This window comes from Mobula hypostoma, chromosome 9 (genome assembly GCF_963921235.1).
Source record: "Mobula hypostoma chromosome 9, sMobHyp1.1, whole genome shotgun sequence".
NCBI classification, from domain to species: domain Eukaryota; kingdom Metazoa; phylum Chordata; class Chondrichthyes; order Myliobatiformes; family Myliobatidae; genus Mobula; species Mobula hypostoma.
The window spans coordinates 35,043,002-35,058,381 of record NC_086105.1 but is presented as its reverse complement, the minus strand read 5'-3'; the positions used below and the strand labels follow the sequence as shown (position 1 = coordinate 35,058,381).

The 15,380-nt window shown below is 40.4% G+C and overlaps 2 protein-coding genes across 7 annotated transcripts in view; one reads left to right on the top strand and one right to left on the bottom strand.

The window, feature by feature from the left end:
* Window positions 1-10,646, bottom strand: part of LOC134351634 (DNA repair protein RAD52 homolog) — a 46,624-nt gene extending 35,978 nt beyond the window's left edge. For all 4 annotated transcript variants that reach the window (XM_063058047.1, XM_063058049.1, XM_063058051.1 and 1 more), the window contains exons 1-2: window positions 10,420-10,646; window positions 2,213-2,314 (exon numbers count right to left, since the gene is read on the bottom strand). In XM_063058047.1, the coding sequence (XP_062914117.1) occupies window positions 2,213-2,314; window positions 10,420-10,482 (165 nt within the window). In that variant the 5' untranslated portion in view covers window positions 10,483-10,646. The remainder of the gene's footprint in view (window positions 1-2,212; window positions 2,315-10,419) is intronic.
* A 184-nt stretch (window positions 10,647-10,830) lies between these two features.
* The window catches only part of LOC134351632 (ELKS/Rab6-interacting/CAST family member 1-like), a 784,451-nt gene continuing 779,901 nt past the window's right edge, over window positions 10,831-15,380 (top strand). For all 3 annotated transcript variants that reach the window (XM_063058045.1, XM_063058044.1, XM_063058043.1), the window contains exon 1: window positions 10,831-10,975. The gene's annotated coding sequence lies outside the window, so the exon portion shown is untranslated. The remainder of the gene's footprint in view (window positions 10,976-15,380) is intronic.

Sequence of the window (15,380 nt, the reverse complement as noted above, 5' to 3'; positions counted from 1 at the left end):
GAAGCACTCAAACAACACCTTATTGTCGATAAAATAGAGTCAATTTGAGCAAGTGCAAGTTATGCAGAGTTTTCAATTATTGAAAATGCATAGCTGATTGCCCAAGGTTTTATATCCCTTGATAATCCCTGGGTAAAAGATTGGCAGGTGGAATATAATAAGGGAGGTGCAAAATTACTCGTTTAGTAGAGAAAAAAATAAAAATAAAGGAATTTTGTTCAGATGGATTTTTGTTCTATTTGTGTTCTTCTAAAATCTGGGCATAATTTTTCATGTTTTTCTTGTGAATGCTGCTTATCTGATACAACATGCCTGTCATTCTACAACAAACAGGTTTGTCGTTGCAATTGCAGATACATGTACTTGTGCACATGACAATAAACTTGACTGTGACTCTCCGTTCCACAGGTTTCAATTATGCTAACCAGACTTTTATGTGGCATTTTGTGCAATACTTAAAACCACATGGGCACTATCTACTCAATTATATTAATCAATCTCTGGTATTTCAAAAAAATCAATTACATTAGTTAAAGACACTCTTGGCCATTTTCCCTTATTAATGCTTCAAAAATGTTACCCATCACTGAAATTAAACTGACTGCTCTATAGTTAACCCTTCATCAATTTATCACTTTGAAATCCTCTCGCACTATCTTATATCTAGGGAAGATTAGATTATTACACCGGACAATAAATTTTTCGTAAGTGTTGCTTCCTTAGAAATATCTTTTCTTTATGATAGATCGCTTGAAGCTGAACACAAGTATAATTTCAGAATATGTGTATCATGCAGGAATTTAGAGAAACAAAAAATTAACAATAATTAATTGCATAATCATTCACCCCCTTTGAGTCAGTGTTTTGGAGATGCACCTTTGGCAGCAATTACATCCTTGAGTCTGTGTGGATAGATCTTTATCAGCTTTGCACATCTGGACACTGCAATTTTCCCCCATTCTTCTTTACAAAACTGCTCAAGCTCTGTCAGATTGCATGGGAATTGTGAGTAAAAAGCCCTCTTCAAGTCCAGCCACAAATACTCAATTGGATTGAAGTATGGACTCTGACTTGGAAACTTTAGGACATTAACTTTGCTGTTTTTAAACCATTCCTGTGTAGCTTTGGCTTTACACTGGGGTCACTGTCCTGCTGGAAAACAAATCTTCTCCCAAGTTGCATTTCTCTTGTGGACTGCATCAAGTTTTCCTCTGGAATTTCCCTGCATTCATTTAACCCTCTACCTTCACAAGCCTTCCAAGGCCTGCTACAGTGAAGCATCCCCACAGTATGATGCAGCCACACCATGTTTCACGGTAGGGATGGTGTGTCTTAGATGACATATGGTGTTTAGTCTCATGGCCAATAAGCTCGATTTGGTTTCATCAGACCATAGAACCTTCTTCCAGCTGACTTCAGAGTCTCACATGTCTTTTGGCAAATTCTAGCCGAGATTTCATGAGAATATTGTTTCCCCCAACAGTGGCTTTCTCTTTGCCACTCTCCCATTACAGTGGCTGGTGAAGCATCCAGGCAACAGTTGCTGGATGCGCAGTCCCTCCCATCTCAGCCACTGAAGCTGGCAACTGCTCCAGAGTTGTCAAAGGTCTCTTGGTCCCTTTCTCACACTGTTACTCAGTTTTTCAGGACTGCCTGCTTTAGGTAGATTTACAACTGTGCCATATTCTTTCCATTTCTAGATGATTGACTTAACTGTCGACCTGACAAAGGGTCTCGGCCTGAAACGTCGACTGTACCTCTTCCTATAGATGCTGCCTGGCCTGCTGCATTCACCAGCATTTTTTGTGTGTTGCTTGAAATTCCAGCATCTGCAGATTTCCTCGTGTTTGCCAAATTAAATCCACTGTAATTCAATGTTGTAAAACAATAAAACATGAAAACTTCCGGGGGGCGGGGGGGGGGGTTTGAATACTTTTTCAAGGCACAATATCTAACTTAAGCAAGATTAATCTTATCAATATATCAGTTTTCATATCTTTACCATCTCTATTATGATTAATACTTTGCTAGCATCCTTTGCCTTGCCCAACACCAGAAAGGAAAGTGAAAAGATGGCTAAGGATGTCTTTGTGATAGGTGAAGGATGGGATGAGATCAGGGAAAACTGGAGGGAAAGATCTTATTCATGTGTATGATTTTTAATCTTAGAAAACACCGCAATTTCATTTCAGAAAACAACATTTCAATTTACCTTTTGCCCTCCTCCTGCTGGACGTTGACTAATGTATTCTGGGCCCAGGCGCCTTTGCAATGCAGTCTGGATTGCCTGATATTCCTCAGCTGTATACTGATACTATAATGGAGAAAAACAATGGAATTAACTTGATACAGTTGAGTTACTTCATGTGTTCTATATTGTTTGAAAGAAACAAGATTAATTTCAGTTTTAAAGTTTACTATCCAATGACTTAGCGAACAATTGCATTATGTACTACGCTACTGAATCAGAGGATAGTGGGCATACATTTAATCCTGCATTACCCCAAATGCTGAGTTATTGAGATCATTGAATTAAGTTGGCGCATTGAATTTTGTGACTCTGATTACTGGACAGCAAACTTAGAATTCTATCAGTTGCAGCACAGTTAGACACTGGTGGGAGGAACTTCGCATCAAAATAATTTGTTAATATTCACCTTTCACCTCCGGCTATTTTCTGAACTGAGTTACTGAGTACAAATGCCATCAGAAATATTTTTGGTGGAAGAGTACAGTAAGTAAAACATTTTATTTTAATAAAATTTACACTTTGTTTAGAATAAACATGATTATTGCTAACAATAGGGTTGATTTTATTAATATACGTACCCAAAATAATTAACATCTCTCAAGCACCGAAATTATCCATTTTACCACTTGATTACTGGGATCATGAAAGTTTACCTCTTTAAATATAATTGATCATCTTTGTTTGCCAAGCAATTTTCCATGGGCTGAAGTAGAATGACTGAGTCAAAAATTTCAGTCACTAGTATTGCTGCAAATAGTATCATGTGCTGCATCAGTTTGCAGTTTCTACATGTAAGGGATAGAAAAAATAGGAGGAAAATTAGTTTTATAACTGATATTTGAACTTGCTAGCATCGGGGTATGTGAACATTAAATTAAAATTTCTACCCTGATTAGCATTCGCTAGTCTTACTGAATCATCATCATGTGCTGTCTTGTACGATGTAGCTGATCATAGTCTCATGAACATAATTGCTCTTGGCAACTTTTTCCCCCCCATCAGAAGTGGTTTACCATTACCTTCTTCTGGGCAGTGTCTTTATAAGATGGGTGACCCCAGCCATTATCAATACTCTTCAGAGATCATCTGCCTGACGTCAGTGCTCACATAACCAGAACACGTGATATGCACCAGCTGCTCATATGACCATCTACCACCTGCTTCTATGGCTTCATGTGACCCCAGTCGGGTGGGTGGAAGCTAAGCAGGCGCTACGAGGGTGACCTGCAGGCTGGTGGAGGAAAGGAGTGTCTTAAACCTCATCTGGTAGGGACTTACCTCCACCCCACCACTCATATTCTCACTGAATATTACACTAATTAATGTACCTTTAAATAATCAATGAACAGGAAATTGTACTGCAGGTATAGTCTGCTTCTCTCTTGTTGTAAAATGCACAGAAGATTCAAGATGCTGCCTATTGCAAGAAGCAACAGATCTTAGATTTCTTCCTCCAATTTCATTGTAAATGATAAATCAGTAAGTTTTATTGCAAATAACAATTTTATCCAAAATGTAAATTGTTAAATTCTTGGTTAATGGTAGTGATTCATGGTATAAAAAAGATTGGGAACCCCTGCTTTAAATTCATACTGATGATTTATCATGGGTTGAAATAACAAACTGTGCAAAGGTTCATTTACAGTGGTGCTAGAAAGTTAGTAAACCCTGTAGAATTTTCTCAATTTCTGCACAAATATGACCTAAAATGTTCCTGCAAGCCTTAAAACTAGACAGAGAACCTAAATAAATATATAAACACAAAACATTATTGGGAAAAGTGACCCGATATTACCTGTATTTGTTGGAAAACTGTGAACCTTTGCTTTCAGTAACTGGCGTGACAACTTCAACCAAACGCTTCAGGTGACTGTTGATCAGCCCTGCACAATCAGCTTGAAGGAATTTTAGGCCATTCCTCCTTAAAAAACTGCTTCAACTCTGGGATGTTGCTGGGCTTCCTTGTCCAAACTGCTTGCTTCAGGTCCTTCCACAACATTTCTATAGGATTAAGGTCAGGACTTTGACTCGGCCATTCCAAAACACAACTTTTTCTTCTTTTTAAACCATTCGGTTGTTGATTTCCACTTGTCTTTCAGATCACTGTCTTGTTGCAATATCCAACTTGTATTAAGCTTCAGGTGACGGACTGCTACCCTGATATTCCCCTGTAAAATGTCTTGATACAATTTCCAATTCATTGTTCCCTCAATGATTGTAAGCTGTCCAGGCTGAAGAAGCAAAGCAGCCCCAAACCATGATGCTCTTTGCACCATGCTTCACAGGTGGGGTGAGGTTTTGGTGTTGGTGTGCAGTGCCCTTTTTCCTCTAAACATAGCAGCGTGCATTTCTGCCAAAAAAGTTCAACTTTTGTCTCACCTGTCCAGAGCATTATCCCTGAAGTGTTGTAGAACATCCATGAGGTCTTTCGCAAACTTGAGATGTGCAGCAAAGCTTTTTTTGGAAAGCTGTGGTTTTCTCCGTAGTGTCCTTCCATGAACACCATTCTTGTTCAGTGTTTTTCTTATGGTGTGCACATGAACAGAGACTTCAGCAAGTTCTAAAGATTTCTGTAGGTCTTTTCTGTTACGCTTGGGTTCTTTTTCACCCTCTTCAGCCCTATACATTGGGCTCTTGGTGTGATCTTTGCAGGATGCCCACTCCTAGGGAGAGTAGCAACAGTACTGAATTTCCTCCATTTGTGGACAATTTCTCTTACTGTGGACTGATGAACACTCAGGTCTTTGGAAATGCTTTTGTAGCCTTTTACAGCTTAATTCAACTGTACAATTCTCCTCTGAAAGTCGTTTTGATCAAGGCATAGTGCACATAAACAGATCTTTCTTGAGAAGAGCAGGCTCTGTCAGCTACCTGACTTTATGTTGTTTTTTAAAATAGGACAGGGTACCTCTACAACCCACACTTCCAATCTCATCTCATTGATTGGAACACCTGACTCCAAACAGCTTTTGAAGAAGGTATTTCCCCAGAGGTTCACATACTTTTTCTAAGAAATACATGCAACACTGGATCATTTCTTTCAATTAATAAATGAACAAGTACAATGATTTTTGTGTTATTTATTTAATTGGGTTCTCCTTATCTAGTTTTGGGATTTGCACGAAGATCTGATCACATTTTAGGTCATACTAATGCAGAAACAGAAAATTCAACATGGTTCACCAAAAGTACACAACCCGAAATAATTCTTCTCTGCGTAGCCATGAAACCAAGAAAGAAAAGAAAGGTATCAATGATCATCTACCCCCAAAACTCCCTTCCCCACACAAAAAAATGAACAAAAACAGAAGAGACACATCGATTCTTAAAAAGTCTATGGTCCAAGTCCACATCCAAAATGAGAAAAATCTGAGGCGTAGTCTCTGGGCCCAGTGGCAGATGTTTCCCCCCTCTGTAGCAGATCAATCAAAAGACTGGCAACTGGCACACTCGCCTTAATGCTTCAATCTCCCTTATTACTTTAATTCATGAACTTTAATCAGCGAAATGGAGTCGCCCTGTTCCACAGCCTTCTTGCCACAAAGTTCACGCACATGGCCTTTGTTTTCGGTAATCCTCTGAGACTGCAGAGCACTGAAACACCCAAACGATCTCCAAGCTTCTAAATTCATCTCGATGTTTCAATCTCCCTTGCAGTTTTAAATCGCCAAACAACGGAAGCTTTAATTGGTGAAATGGAGTCAAACATCTGCTCACAACCCGCCCGCCATGAGGTTCGCACATGCTGCCTCTACCTCCTGGAATCCTCTTGAAGACTGGAGTGTTGGTACACCCAAGCAATCTCTAAACAGCAAACCACAGGCTCCAACAGTTCGAAAATCACATCCAAGACAAAATACAAACATGAAAGACATAAAAGAAGTGAAATATATGGTTTCATGATCTATCCAGAAGATATTGACTGAAGGAGCGTTGTATGCAGGCACCACGTTGACCAGAAGTCCTGAAATGTTAAGCAAATAAACTCGGCTGTTCCAGAACACACTGGAATTAATAGTCCAACAAAGCTTGAAGTTTACTTGACGAGTACAGTATTTTCTTCTTCCTTGAGCAAGCAGGCTGGTATAAAAAAAACTTTACAATGTAGGGAAACATTATAGGACTGAAGGTGTTATATTTGAATGCACGCAGTATATGGAATAATGTAGATGATCTTATGGTGCAGTTATGATATGGACATCTCTGAGCTTTGGCTGAAAGAAGATCATAGTTGGGATCCTATCATCCAAGGATACACATTGTATTAAAAGGACAGACAGGTAGGCAGAGGGGGTGGAGTGGCTCCATTGGTAAAAAATGAAGTCAAATCCTAAGAAAAAGGTGACATAGAATCAGAAAATGTGGAATCCTTGCGGGTAGAGTAAAGAAACTCCAAGGGTAAAAGGACCCTGATGGGGGTTATATACTGGTGACCGAATATTAGCCAGGATGTGAACTACAGATTAGACCGGGAGATAGAGAAGGCATGTAAGAAGGGCAATGTTGTGAAATCATGGGGGAGATTTCAATATACAGACAGATTGGGGAAATCTAGTTGGTGCTGGATCCTAAGAGAGGGATTTGTAGAATGCCTATGAGATGGCTTTTTAAAGCAGCTTGTGCTTGAGCCCACTTGGGGAACAGCATTTCAGGATTGGGTGTTTGGAGTGACCCGGATTTGATTTGGAAGGTAAAGGAACCTTTAGGAGATTGTGATCATATGATAGAAATCACCCTGCAGTTTGAGAAGTAGAAGATAAAATTGAATGTATCAGTATTACAGTGAAGTCAAGGGAATCACAGAGGCATGAGAGAGAAGCAGGCCAAAAATGACTGGAAGGGCACACTAGCAACGATGATGGCAGAAAAGCAATGGCTGGAGTTTGAGGGACACTTGGAAGGTGCAGGAAAGATGAAGAAGTATTCTGAAGGGAGGACGAGGCAACCATGGATGACAAGTCAAGTCAAAGATGGCAATAAAGCAAAAGAGAGGGCATATAATATAGCAAAAAATAGTGAGAAGATAGAAGATTGGGAAGCTTTTAAAACCAACAGAAGGCAGCTAAAAAGCCGTGAAGAGGGAAAAGATCAAATATGAAAGTAAGCTAGTCAATAATATAGAAGCATGTAATATAGAAAGATGATAGTGGATCTAGGACAACTGGAAAATGAAGCTAGAGGGGCAGTAATAGGGGACAAAGAAATGGTCAGTTTTCACTGTGGAGATACTAGCAGAAATTTGAGAATGTCAGGGGGCAAAAGTGAGTGTTGTTGCTATTTCTAAAGAGTAGGTACTGTACTTGGGAAGCTGAAAAGCCTGAAGGTTGATAAGTCACCTGAACCAAATGGGCTACACCCCAAGGTTCTGAAAGAGGTAGCTAAAGAGATTATGGAGGCATCAGTAGTAATCTTTCAAGAATCACTAAATTCCTGAGGTTCCTGAAGATTGGAAAATTGTAAGTGTCACTTCACTCTTCAAGAAGGGAGGAAGGCAGACGAAAGGAAACAATATGCTGGTTAGCCTGACTTCAGTGGTTGGAAAGATGTTGGAGTCTATTATTAATGATGAGGTTTCTAGCTACTTGGAGGCACATGATAAAATAGGCCAAAGTCAGCATGGTTTTCTAAAGGGGAAATCTAGCCTGACAAATCTGTTCGAATTCTTTGAAGAAATAACAAGCAGGACAGACAAAGAAGAGTCAGTGGATGTTATTTATTTTGATTTTCAGAAGGCCTATGACAAATTGTCACACAAGGCTGTTTAACAAGTTAAGAGCCCCTGGTATTACAGCAAAGGTACTAGCATGGATAAAAGAATGACTGACTACCAAGAGTCAAAGGGGGTCTCTTCTGGTTGGCTGCTGGTGACTAGTGGCATGCCACAGGCATCGGTGTTGGCACTATTGCTTTTCATGTTATATGTCAATTATTTGGACGAAGGAATTCATGGCTTTGTGGCCAAGTTTGCTGACGAAATGAAGATAGGTGGAGGAGCAGGTAGTCTTGAGGAAGCAAGGTGTCCGCAGAAGGACTTCAAAGGCTCAGAGGTTCGTTTATTATCAAAGTATACAACTCTGAAATTCTTCTTCTCCAGATAGTCACAAAACCAAGAAAGAAAAGAACTGCAGCACAATCATCAACTCCCAAATCCCCCCTCCCCACAAAAAAAATGAGAAAGATCTGATGAAAAACAGAATATAAAAAAACTATAAGACTGAAAAAAATAGTCAGTTGTTCAAGTCTATATCTAAAATGCAGTAATAGCCTCGAGGTACAGTGGTAGGCTCTCCTCTCTCCAGCAGCAGAGCAATCCCACCAGCGATCTAAAGGCAGGCAGCTGGCACCCACCTTCTGCATTTGCCTTGATGTTTTGATCTCCCTCATCACTTTAATTGGTGAACAACGGAAGCTTTAATCAGCAAAACAGAGTTCAACATCGGCTCGCACCCCACCCTCCAGCCTTCGCACAAGGTTCACACATGCTGCCTGTCTTTCCGAATCCTCTTGGAGACAAGAGCACAGAAACATCCAAATGATCTCCCAACTGCAAATCACAGGCTCCCACAGTTCCAGGATCACATTCAAGATGAAAAACAAACATAAAAGAAGTGAAATGTTGTCTATTCAGAAGATGTTGACCATGGGAGTGTTGTACACAGGCGCTATCTTGACTGGAATGTCTTTATCCACTTGGGTGAATGGGCAAAGAAGTGACGGGTGGAATAGACTGTAGGGAAGTGCATGGTCATGTACTTTGGCAGAAGGAATAATAGTGTAGACTCTTTTCTAAATGGGGGGAGAATTCAAAAATCAGAGGTGCGGAGGGACTTGCAAGTCCTCGTGCAGGTTAACTTGCAGGTTGAGTATGTGGTAAAGGCGGCAAATACAATGCTAGCAATCATTTCAAGGCGTCTACAGTACAAATACAGTACTACAGATAAAATGTTGAGGTTTATACAGCATTGGTCAAAAAGCACTTGAGAGTACCGTAAGCAGTTTTGGACTCCTGCTCTAAGAAAAAATGTGCTGGCATTGGAGAGGATCCAGAGATGGTTCAAGAGAATGATGCCAGGAATAAAAGAGTTAACATATGAGGAGCATTTGATAGCTCGGGGTCTGTACCCACTGGAGTTTAGAAGAATGAAGGGGGAATCTCACTGCAAACTGTCAAATATTGAAAGGTCTGGATAAAGTGGACGTTTCCAATATTGGAGGACGTCTAGGACCATAGAGCACAGCATCAGAATTGAATTTAGAGCAGAGATGAGGAAAAATTTATTTAGCCAGAGGGTGGTGAATTTATGGAAATCACTGCCACAGATGGCTGTGCAAGCCAAACCTCTGTTTATATTTAAGACGGAAGTTGATAAGTTCTTGATAAGTCAGGAGGTCAAAGGCTACGGGGAGAAGGCAGAAGAACGGTGTTGAGAGGGATAATAAATAAGCCATGTTGGAATGACAGAGCAGACCCGATGGGCTGAATGGCCTAATTCTGCTCCCATGTCATAAGGTTTAATTACACTTGTAGAGTCGATTTTTTAAAAATCCGGGAAATCCTTTAAATTAAGTCGTAATTGCGTGTTTGTAACAAATGATGGCGCCGGACGACAGTACTGTATATCAAGCCAAGTTTTTGTCATTGAACCACAATTCTAAGCCTACAAAGGATGTCTTTAAAATGGAAGGTGAAATTATGTTTATATACTTTGTTAAAATTATTCCTCATCTTTCAGCTACACTTCAGATGGAACTTGGGTCGATCTGCTGATCTAACGGTGCAGCGACCTCACGGCTTCAGAAAGCCAGTTGACCGCGATGCTGCCTGTGGAGGGTTTGCATGTTATCCCTATGACTAACTGGGTTGCCTCCCATATCCCGAAGGCGGGAAGGTTGGTAGGTTAATCAGCCACATTGTGTTCTAGTGAGCGATGCCAATCCGAGAATTGTTTTTAATGGTTGGTTGATGGTCGGCGTGGTCTGGGTCGCCGAAGGGCCTGTTTCCATTGTGTATCTTTCCATAACGACATGAATCCCAAATGTAACAACCTTTCATGACTGTATGGCATTTTCAGCCAACACAGACTTCAAACTACAGTCAGAAGCAGCAGAAATTACACATTGGTTGAGCAAAACTACTCAAGGCACATTTAAACCACCGCATCACTCACCTGCCCAAAACATAAAGTTGGATTGCACTGACCCGGACCCGGCTGAACATCACCTTCGGCCATCCTCACACCTTTAAACGCGGGAAATTAACACATAGTGACACTCAATTTAACCGCCAAACCATTACATCGCAAAGCCTCTCGCAATGGATGCCGGGAGGGAGGATAGGGCAGAGAACGCTGGCATAGCAAAGGACGCCGGACAGAAGGGCAGGATGGAGAAAGAATTTGGCATCGCAAAGGACGCTGGACAGAAGGGCAGGGTGGAGAAGGAATTTAGCACCGCGGAGGACGCCGGGTAGGAGGTCGACTGACCCTTGGGAATGGGGACAATAGTGGAGAAGAGGAGCGAAGTTCGCGAAGCAGGCTGGGAAAGTCAGCAGGGGAAAAAAAATCGACGTGGTGCTTGGAGGAGGGTTTACGTCAGGAAAAGCGCCTCTGTAAAACTGCTGTTTTAAAGAAGGAGGAGAGGGACAGGGGTAGAAGGAGCCCAAATTATCTTAAGTAGCGTTGGTTATAACTCTTTGATATCTCGTGGAGATTGTGTTAATGACAGGTGAGTATGTGCCGAGGATAAGAGCCGCGGGCGTCGCGCTTAACTGTCACCGAGGTAGAGAAGCGGGGAAGGTGGAGGGTCGGTATCTGCGGTTTAGTGCCTCAGTTAGAGGAGGGGCTCGGAGCTTTGGCTCGAAAGTGGGGGTGTTTTGACCTGTCAACTATTTTCTCATCGATGTGGACGCTACCTGTATGCCCTTCTGGTAGTCACATGAGGGAAGTTTTATCGTGTTTAATGGAAAGAGGAGCCGTAGTACGTTTTTTTTCCCTATTGAGAAATCTTAAGTGTTACACTTTTGGATTCCCGTTCCCCTCTCCCGTTTGCTTCTGCTGGGAAAATCTCATTATTATAGAAATTTTCTTCAAAAATGCATCCAAGGATGGAAATTGTGCAATGGTCCCCCAACGGGTTTATGATTGAGCTAGTGAGGTGATGTCATAAACCACAAGAGTGAAGATGAAGTGATTTGAATGAGTCCCGTAACAAAAAAAATCTATATATAAAACATTTTAAACGTCCCCGGGTATGTTGTAAAAATGTAACAGTAATCCCACCGAGAAAGGTGTCCTAAAGACTGAGTAGATATAGATTTTATGAAATGCCTTAAATGTGAAAGGGAAGCCAGAAAGGAGGTCAGATTTCAAGAGGAAATTTCATTTTGTAGTTGAAAGGGAGTTGACAATAGTAAAAATTGGCTGGATAGTGTTAGAGGTTCATAAGTGATAATGTTGTTAATAGCCAAAATGCCAGAATTGGAGGAGTGCAGATGCCTTAGAGGTTTGGAGCCAATGGAGATATTAGAGGGACAAGGGTGTGCCCATATTTGATTTTTAAAATGATTTAGATTTTTAATGTACCCATTTTAATAAGCTACCCAATTAAATATGAATTGGAAGAATGTTTGGATATGTTTTTGAGTCAGTGATTGGAACTAGTGTGGCTGGTCAGACTTGTGCCAGAATAGTGAACTTTAAAGTGAGCAAAAGTATGAATGAAGGTTTCAGCAGTAGATCAGGTAAAATGGACAGGATTGTCAGGGATGAAGAGAGAATTTGTAACTTGTAAAGATGAAAATTGACATTGCTAAAGCACGATCTATGGTTAGATATTGAAAACCTAGGTAACTAATTAAATATAATTGCATGTGACTGCGTAAAGTGTAATCGATAAATTGTTGGACAAATAGTGCTTGGAAATAGGTGGGGATCTGATGGACAAATGGATTTTTTATATGTCAGGTGTCATTTTGCTAAATGCAGTTAAGGCTTGAAGGATTTTGCTGATTCCTGCTTCCTTTTTCTTATAAGAGTGGTAATGGAAGAGTGACATTCACTTTTTGCTGGACAATGTTTTTCCAAAATTTCCCCAACATAGTGTACTCAACACTTTTGGTGATGAAGAGGGCCACTTTGTCTTTGTCTCTGTCTCTCTGTGGATTTTGTTATGTTAAGTTTACAAGGTATACTTCAGTAAAATAGCAGATGTGTGTTTTGAAGATGTGTAATTTTTCAGTTTTCACACAAGTAGTTTCTGTTGAATAATGGTATTGGTAGATATATTAGACAATAGCTATGATATGTCATTTTAAAATATTACAGGGAATCTATTCTGAAGTAATATAGCTATTGTAATCTTGTGCCATTTACAACTGGCAATTTAAACACAAGTTTGACTCCTCATCTTTTTCTCCTGTCCTGATGAAGAGTCTTGGCCTGAAATGTTGACTGTACTCTTCCTTTCATAGATGCTGCTTGACCTGCTGAGTTCCTCCAGAATTTTGTATGTGTTGCTTAGATTTCTAGCATCTGCAGATTTTCTCTTGTTTGTAATCTTCATGTTCCTTGGCTTTCATTCCATGTCCACCTACAGACTGACAGTTTGGGAATGTTAGCCAAGGACGTTTTGGGTAACATATTGTGATGTTTTCCTTTTTATTGTTTAAGGTATTGGCACTTGCTCTTGAATTTGCATGAATTATTTGTTGATTTCCATACAGCTGGTAAAACTCATGACCAGTGGTTGACAAATGTTTACTTCTGCGTCATAGCAACTATTTCTTTTAAATAAATGAATTTTAACTTTTTAGTCAAAGTTCACCAAATGCATGGACCTATCTTGATTAGAAATTGCTGAGTGATGCTGAAGAGAGAAAGATTATAAAGTGGCCTTTGTAAAATCGTGTATAGTTGGTTAAGAAATGAAAGTAATCCATATAAATTGAGACATTTGTGAATGTTGTTCAGTTCTTTCTTTTCTAATTCTTTCATCTCAGTTCCACTCATTTTGAAGTGCAATTCTATGACTACATGTTACATTGGTGCCTTAAATGATGGTCATTTATCTGTAACTGGTCAAGTGGTTAATTACAGGAGTTTACTACTGGGCTGATTCCTGGAGCTCTTTGTTCGTGGATCTACTTCCAGCAACAATTGCTGCATATAGGAAACCTAGCCTATTTTCCACTTCTTCATGTAGGGCATTGTAAATCTTATGTAATACCTTGCATAATACTTAAATTCAGGAAATATTTGTGGAAAAGTTGCTGAATATTTTTGGCTCAATTATTCATAGGATAAGTTTGCTAAGCCTGATGCACCTTTTAAAATAAAAGATAGCTTCAAGTTGAATTGAGCAGTTTATTCTAAATGTATTGCAACACACATCTGCTGGAGATTCTTGATGAGTTTTGGAACATGTGGAGGACAACAAAGGGTTGATGACGGGAGGGGTAGGAGTGGCTATGAGATTGGTTTGAGTCAGTAGAATGGGCCATGTTCAAGGACTTCTCAAAGGAACTGATTGTATATGTCACTGCTGTCACAGACTTTATAAGACGCTTCTGGGTGAGTGTGTCCCTACAAAATCATTTGGTCTTTCCCAATCAGAAGACCTGGATGTGAACCAAGAGATATGTAATCTGCTGAGGGCGAGATTGGTGGGGTTCAGGTCTCACAACCTAGTAAAGTACAAGAAGTCCAGCTATGACCTTCAGGAAGCCATCTCTCATGTGAAGTGGCAATTACAGACCAAACTTGAATCACAGAAGGATGCTTGACAATTGTGGCAGGGCTTGAATGCCATTACTTCCTACAAATCAAAATCAAGCAACTTAAATAACACAATATTCTGCTCCCAGATGAGCTCAGTGCCTTTTATACTCCCTTTGACCAACAGAGCATGGAGGCACTTTCACAAAGTACCACACGCCCTGATGACCCTGTGATTTCCAGCTGAGGCCGAGGAGAGAGCATCCTTCAGGAGGGTGAACCCACGGAAAGTATCTGGCCCAGATGGTGCTCCTGGCTGAGTACTGAAAACGTGCTAATCAACTGACTGGTGTGTTTTCAGACATTTTATCCTCTTGCTTTGGCAGTCTGAGGTACACACCTGCTTGAAACAGGCTCTAATCTTCCAAGAAAAACGTGGTAGTAGGCTTCCTCAACGACTGTCATTCAGTAACACTTACATCCACTCTGTTAAAGTGCTATGAGGGGTTGGTCATGAACCATACCTGCTCCTGCCAGAGGAGTGACTTGGATCCATTTCAATTTACCTACTGCCACAACTGGTCAACAGTAGATGCCATTTATGCTCTTCATTCAGCTCTTGAACATTTGGACAATGAAGATGCCTACGTCAGCATGTTCTTCTCGTTCAGTACAGGTGCTGAATTCCCTGCTCTACTTGCCTTATAATTGTGTGGCTAAGAACAGCTTCAATGCCATATTTAAGTTTGCTGATGATACCACCTCCTCAAAGGAATAGAGTTATCATTGACTTTATGAAAACACATGTGGATGAGTGTATCCCTACAAAATCATTCAGTGTTTCTCAACCAGAAGTCCTGGATGAATCAAGAGATCCTCAATCTGCTGAGGGTGAGATTGGTGGCATTCAGAACTGGCAACCAGGAAAATATAAGAAGTCCAGGTATGACCTCCAGAAAAGGAATCTCGTATGTGAAGTTGTAATCTAGACTAAGCTAGAAATCAAAAGTGGTGACAAATCAACATACGGCAGGAGATTGGAAATCTAGTTGAATGTTGCCACAACATCAACTTCTCACTCAATGTCAGAAAAGCCAAAGAGCTGGTTATTTACTGCAGAAGGAAACAACCAGAAATCGACGAGACAGTTTTCATTAGGGGATTGGAGATGGAGAGGTTTAGTAAATTTAAATTCTTTGGCATTATCATATTGGAGGTTCTGTCATGGGATCAGCACATAAGTGCCATTATGAAGAAAGCACTACTTTCTTAGAAGTTTGTGCAGATTCAACATGTCATCTAAAACCTTGACAAACTTCTACAGATGACTGTTTGCATCACAACCAGATATGGAAACACCAATATTCAAGTAAGGAAAAGTTTTACAAAATGTGGTGGATGTTGCCTAGTCTATCACA